Source organism: Olea europaea, chromosome 18 (genome assembly GCF_002742605.1).
Source record: "Olea europaea var. sylvestris chromosome 18, O_europaea_v1, whole genome shotgun sequence".
NCBI classification, from domain to species: domain Eukaryota; kingdom Viridiplantae; phylum Streptophyta; class Magnoliopsida; order Lamiales; family Oleaceae; genus Olea; species Olea europaea.
In genome coordinates, this window is record NC_036254.1 from 11753339 (window position 1) to 11760998 (window position 7660).

Genomic DNA, 7660 nt, shown 5'->3' on the forward strand with positions numbered 1-7660 from the left:
AACCCCCCCCCCCCCCCACCCGGGCCAAAAAAAAAGGATCTTCATGCAGCAAAGTAAAAGAAATGAAATAGCTCGAAGCTTTTCGAGGTAATAGAATTGGCAATCAGTCAAAGCATAAGTACGAAATGTTACTTACATTGTTATCAATCAAATTAAATGCTTTCGTCAGTATCCTCATTCTCATGCGATCCTTCTTAGCCACTTGTTTAACAAGCTGTGATAAATGTTAGGATTAGACCCACACTGGTTCTGGTTGCCAGTGTATGTAGCAGGAGCTCAACAGAAGACAAAAATAACTACAAAAAGAATATTACAGCTAGATACTGGACATTCATCATCTGAACTAGGATATTGAAGCCTGAAATCCTTGTGTAGGAGTGATGAGAGAAGTCATTTCGGTTTACATTTTCCAGTTAAGAAAGTAATAGAAGATAAAAACATATAAAGCAGCAGCACCAGAATAACATTTAAAATTTGCAAGACAGCATAGTGAAAGAGAACTATACCTCACTTTTAAAGCTATCATATACAACAGCAAGGATCAAATTGGTGACAAAGTAAACACCCAACAGGATGTAGAGAACGAAAAATAGGCAATACCAACGCGAGGACCTACAAAAAGGAAGAAGCATGGAGGATTCAGTAAAGTTATAGAAGTTCAATTAAATAAAGGCAAGTACGAAATCTATTATAAGTTCAAAAGGTTCAGTATGATAGCCGACAGTATAAGCAATTGTATTTTTAGTGTTATGGCGGTGATGCAGTCCAGGTGTGTCAAAGTAGGTGATCATTGATATACAACTCAGGCAACAGTATCAACATCAAAGAAAAAGATAGAACCAGCCAAGATGGCTCTCTGAATTACCACCCTGAGGAAGGTGGTGTCCAGTCATGATAACTCTGACAAAAAAGAAAAGAGAAACAGAGAGCTGATAATAGCCTTTAATGGATGCCCTTCAAGGGTAAAGAACTGTACTTGGTAAACAAACGATATGAGAAATTATATAATGTTAATGTCACATTAAAATCACTAGAACTTATACTGTAGTTTTTAAAACCAGCCTGGATATTGACCTGGTCAAGGTTGCATGAAACTTACTGGTTCAACTGTTGGGTTATCAAATTAAATATAAATAAAATTATTTATTATTATAAAAAAAAGATAGTGCATAATGCAAAATGGTCATAACTAATAAGGCAATAATGCATTGCATAAAATAAGTCTTTTAACTGAAGATGAAAAGAGATTTTTAAAGGTTTTCTTGTAGAATTTATAGACTTCTTAAAATCCTAGTATCACCCTCGTTTCTCTTACACACTAACTTTTTTCTTAATCAAGGTTTACGTATTTATTCATATCAATAAAGTAAATAAGATATATATTTAGAAAACTTTACTTTGCCAGTCAAATGTTAGTCTAACTTGTAATATGCATCTGACATCAAGAAACTTCTTCAATTTCTTAGCGTGTAAAGGAAAAAATAGTATATAAAGAATCTGATATTTGACGACTTAAAAAAAGAATATAATAATTGATGTCCAATTATATGTTGACGGGTAATAGTGGCCGAAGGGTATAGACTACAAAGATTTGCTCACGTATCTCAGGTTCAAGTCTCCAAGCATAAAGTTCAGGACTTTTGTAACCCACACGGGGGTTAGCGGTCAAGGTCGGCAGTTGCTCAAAACCCCATCTAATTTTAAAGGCCCTTCAGCAGATCAGTTACAGAGTGAGCAGTTAACATCGACCTGAGCAGTTTTAAGATCCAGTTTTCCAGTCAGACCAGCCAGTCTGATCTGGGTGTAAGACAAGCTGTAGTATACTATAAAAGTGAATAATAACTTCAAAAAGGTATATTACGATTTTTTGGCAGTAAAAGCTAATCTTTCTTCTTTGTATATCATGGCAATGTGACTGCCTTGCATGCAAAAGGTTCTCCTTTTCATTTTATTTTCCTTTTTTCAGTGGGTGGGGGGTGTTAGTTGTTTGGAGCTGCAATGAGCACTGAGGTCAAAAATTATAAAAAGGAAACTAAAAAGGCAATCAAGAATCAATTTTTCCATAGCCACATACTTGTATGCGGGAATCCAGACATCTGGATTGTTGGAAGTGGTAAATAGAACAAACAGCTGGTATAGAGTTGTGCCATATGAAGTAAATAAAGTCTTCCCCTGTTCGGTGTCTTCAAAGATAACAAATGCCAGCCAGCTAGAGAATAGAAGAAATAAAAGCCACAAAGCCTGCATTTGGCCCCAAAACAAATAAAAATATAAGGAAAAAGAGAAGTTCAAATATCATTTTCGTAATGAAGAGATTCAAATCCAACACACGAGTTGAACATGATAAAATTTAATTCAATTAAGAGCTTGTTTGGTAGGAATTTTGATAATTGATTTTTTGATCGTTAGAGATTAAGTGGGTCCTACCCTGAGAGAAGAATTCAAAAATGAAGGCTGAAATAGTAAAATAACGGTGAAAAAATTGATTTTAATTGGCTTTTAATCCGTAACAAACAAGCACTAAATATAAGAAATATTAAGCCCCCATCTTGTGCTGCTTTTTTGGCAAAATTTTATCAGATTTTGATACTAATCACCATTTAAACTCCTGTTTTTATTGTATGAACTCTGACAATTTTCAAAAGTATACTGTAGCGAAAAAAATATTTCATATGGATTGCCAAATAAGCCCTTTATTCATTGTTCAATTTATTGTTGCCAACCAACACCACTTTTTAAAAACATTTCAAAAAAGGAGGGTAACATGGACTTTTTTCAAAAATAAAGCCGATTGTCAAGTTCTGAATTTCATTTACTTTTTCAAGCCTGTGTGCTGGTAATTCTTTGACAACGCAAAAATAATTTGACAAAAAAAAGTTTGAAATGCAATGACTATGCACATAACCAAAAAAACAATAACTTTCTTCCAACTGAATTAAATTTTTTTTTTATCTAAATTTGAAATAAGAGAAAAAATAGTTTGTTAAACCATAGGTCCCCAACCTTTATAATCTATCTTAATTTTCATCCCCGATCAATTTTTTAATATGTTTCATCCCAACGGTAGATAATTTAGTTCTCACCGACTCCTTACATCTAAGGGCATTTGGTAACATTTTTATTTTTTTACTTCTACTTTTTGTAGAAAAGTTTCTTGAGAAAGTTACCTTGATTAATGTTTGAAAATTAATTTTTAGAAAAATTCTCTCTAAGAGCTTCTAGAAGATATCAAATTGGACCATCTTCGCTTGAAGTTACCTTGATTAATGTTTTAAAAATTAATTTTTAAATAAACTTTTAGAGGAGCTCATTAGGAACTGGCTTCTTCTAATAGCTGTCTAATATGAAGAAACATTTATATAAATTAATCAAATGAATTTAAAAAGTAACTTTTGAATCTCAAATTTATTTATTTATTTTTTTAATTTCTGAAAAGTCATGTCAAATGGATTGTAAATTTGCCATTAAATTAGGCATTTACCTTCCACCCAACTTTTTGTCAAACGACAAATTTATTAAATCACTTAAAATAACATTTTGCCCATTAGACATGATAGTGGCCACGTCACCTCTACTACAATTATAGTACTCCCTCCATCTTATTTACGCCTTGTTTTAACCCCATTATTTTTTTATTAAAATAAAAAATATGATCGTTATCCATCATATCAAATCACCATATTTGACTTTTTATATCTTGTGTGGGGCCTATAACGGCTATATTTTTCATTTTCATTTTTACAATAATGTGGCTCAAACAGGGACTTATATAAGTTGATTTTGTTTTTCACACGAATTAAGAAATCTTATGTAATGTTATTAAAAACGTAATTTTTGTCAAAAACTTTTCTAATTTACCCTTATTTAATTACCACACTAGGAGTAAATTATTTATGGAAGTAGTAAAGAAATTGAATGGTTAAATTTTCAATTCTTACATTCATAAATTATTTTGATCAGATTCATTGGGAGCCATAATTTGAACTTTTGAAACAATTTAAACTAGGTAAAGTAAATAAGGGTATAATAGTAAACGAACAAAATAAAACATTCTCAATAAAGAAACATAACTATTTAATTGGGACAAGAAAATAATAAATGTCGGCCTATATAAAAGGAGTAGAAGTTTTGAGTGGACTCTATTTTTGGTTTATTTATAGAGAAGACAAATTGTATTTTTAACAACATTTTAGATTATCAATAAAAGATGAGCATAAAATTGTTTTGGAGGACAAACTTCGCTAATTATTCAAAGAAGGATATAAATGTTATAAAATAAAAGTTGGGGACAGAAGGGACCATATTGTAATTTATCCCTTTTGGAATGCGATAGCGTAATTTTAATATTTAATTAACTAGTTCAAGGGTCTCTACATATTTTGATTAATCATGCTACATGCACATTTTTTTTTGACAAGATTATGGACATTGTGCTATGTGACGACACATGATTTGACAGTTAAAAAAAAACTTTCCTATCCAACACTTTTTGAATTCCGACACAATGTACTCCAAGATATAATCCATGCAATGTACACTTAGGATAATTCTATTAATCATACTACTCAAATAGGGAATTTTGACAAGAGCATGCATTCATTGAAATATGATTTAAAAAAAAATAAAAAATGAACAAATTAAAGTGCAACACGTCATCACTATTAACATGCCTGTTCGCGAAATAATTCTTTCGATTTAAATCTACCACAAGTGTACAGTTCGTAACAAGTAATAAAGTGGATTTTAATAAGTCCGAATATCGTCCCTCAGAGATTGAGTAGTTCAATTCTATATAATCTAGCCTTAACCGAATCTAATTGAGTGAAAATATGGTCAAAATGCAAAAAGTCCTAATTTCACAAAAAGCCCTAATTTCTAATGAAAACCCTAATTTCTCAATTAGAAACCCTAATTTCGAAATTTCTCTAATTAAATGACTCAAACACTCAAGTAAATGAAATTATGCAAATTCAAAAGCTAATTTATGGAAATGAATTAAACTAAAATCACTAGAATCACGAATCCCCAATTGAAGTTATAAAAACCCTAATTTCATAAAATTAATGACTCGATGGAAATTTGCCAATTCAATGTTCCTAGTTCTATCCAATATATTCTCTCGATATATATTAGACCTATTTTTATACACCACCAGCCTATATATTTATGAATGATGCAAATATACAAAAATGCATGTGGTTTTGTGAACAATTAAAGAATTGCATAAAGCATAGGGGTATATCTCTATCCCCTATCGGACCCTATGTTGATTTACACCTTATCGAACCTATTCCACTTCTCTCAAATGTAAGAAACAAGTCATCAACACTCACACAATCATTAGCCACTAATTGCGGAAGAAAATTAATGCATATAAACTAATCAAATTATCCAAACGAGTCTTTATATTAAATTCATGAAATATGGAATTAAATAATAAACAATGGTTCATCGATCACCTAGTAATTGAAAACCTACCCTAGAAGATTCATAATTACAGAAAAAACGAAATTAATAAATAGAAAGAATAGCATCCGTATGAAAATTCTTGAAATCTTGAATAAAACCTTAAAAACCCGCTTGAATCCTTGTGAAATCGGCTTCAAGTTCGTGTTTTTTGCCTCCAAAAGTTATATTTTTCTTCTCCCTGGATGTTCTGCCCTATTTCTGATGAATTTTGGCTTTTATATCATGTCCTCACGGAACCCCGAAAGAGTTTCAATTAAAAATGGAAGTTCAGATTTTTCTTCGAATGTTAAAGCCATGCGGCCGCATGGTTCAAATTTTCTGCTCAACAAAATCCCTGCCTCCTCATGTGCGGCCGCATGGTATAGTTACATGCGGCCGCAAGGTTGTAACTTTACAAGCTTGCTATCTTGGTCCCTGAACTCTGTTTTCTCTTTTCTTGATCTCTTTTCTTTCTTTTCTTTGTTCCATTATCAAATATTGACTGCTAATTGATGTTTGGGTCAATCAATTCCTTGATCACTTGCTCGGCTCATCTTTTGATTAATTGCAATTTAGTCCTTCATCTCACTTTTCTTCAATTCAGTCCAATGTTATTTCTTTCTTCCTCCGATCGACTTGTATCGTCCTCAATCTCATACTTGGTATATTTTCATTCTAGTTCTGCACTTTAGCTCAGCTTTCTAATATTTGCACTTTTGGTCCCCGAACTATCGCTTTGTTCCGTTTTGGTCCTTTTCGGCTCTTTTCTTCTGAATTCCATCTTTTCCATAGAGACACCTACATTGCATGAATTTAACGAGATTAAGTCACAATTCAACTATTTTTGTCCATGTTTAAGTCATGTTTGTGAGCTAAATAAGTGTATAAAAACACACTTATCAAATCCCCCAAACTTAAACTATTGTTTGTCCTCAAATAATGTAGTGACTTAATGCTAAACAAACATGGCTTAATAGCTTGCCGTGTTTCAGAATTGGACTTAGTAATAATAATAGAAACAATATCAAGAGTGCGAGAATTGAATCAACCTATACTCATCAAATGCAATACTCAACGTGTGTGTGTGAACTCATGTCAACATATCAAGCTTATGATTAGTTTATCCCAGACCCATAGTGGTCAAATTTATCCTTATGTCACTCGAGAGATACACAATCCCCAAATGTATTCTTTTCACACAATTTCTTCGGGGTGTATTCTAAGGTTAGGAGTTTAAACAATTCTAATCCTTACCCTCTCTTAGTTTGGATAGATTTTACCATTACAAGTTCACATATCAACAAGTAGAGACTCTCCTTATTTTGATTGCTTCAACCTTTTAGGATTAAACTAAGCTACTTGCCTCGCATCGAGATTATAGTTCTATCAACCAAATGTCCAACGAGCGCTTTTATTTATTTATTTATTTATTTATTTATTGTCATCTTCTCATTTGCTTTCTATATAACCCATGTAACGAGCTTTGGACGATGACTCCCAAACCAGTTAGCTTTAGGGCACCAGGTTTTAAACCCTTGCAATCTTATTCACTCGAGTTATACAGGCTCGATAAGATGACTTTTTATCAATTTCTCCCTTTTCTTGCTTTCTATATGACCCTTGTAACGAGTTTTAGGCCGATGACTCCCAAACCAGTTGGCATTAGGGTATCAGGTTTTAAAGCCTTACAGACTTACTTACTCGAGTCATAAAGGCTTTTGAGAGAAGTGATAATTTTCCACTTTTTACTTTATGCCCCTTCTTTGTTTTTCTAGACATGTGACTTCCAAAACCAATCTCACTTAAAGTTTTCACCTATTTCTCACCTTCCGAGTTTAAACAATCCACACATTATAATTTCATGCACGGAGCCCTCACTTATCTCCATGTTTCCCTACAATGGCTCAATCATCTCCAAACTATCTTAAAGTGGTATTACGGGTTAATATTATAGAGGGTTATTCTAGGTTTCTCCTAATTTATTCTAAAATTCCAATCAATAACTTAACACGTGACATGAGTGGTGTGCAAAAGAGTGTCAAGCAATGCATCAACAAGTATTAGCAAATTAATTCCTGCACTAAATCCACAGTTTCTAGCTTATATATGTCCAATAATCACATCATAATCGGCAAGACTACCAAACACACACAAGCATGCAAACGTTCATCAAGATTCACTCATCAAGCATGCATCATGCAAAAACTTGTCA

At 32.6% G+C, this 7660-nt stretch overlaps 1 protein-coding gene across 1 annotated transcript in view; it reads right to left on the bottom strand.

Moving 5' to 3' along the window:
• Positions 1-7660, bottom strand: part of LOC111366742 (two pore calcium channel protein 1A-like) — a 51581-nt gene that overhangs the window by 26378 nt on the left and 17543 nt on the right. The window contains exons 4-6 of the mRNA XM_022987440.1: positions 2075-2241; positions 507-612; positions 137-214 (exon numbers count right to left, since the gene is read on the bottom strand). Of these exons, the coding sequence (XP_022843208.1) occupies positions 137-214; positions 507-612; positions 2075-2241 (351 nt within the window). The remainder of the gene's footprint in view (positions 1-136; positions 215-506; positions 613-2074; positions 2242-7660) is intronic.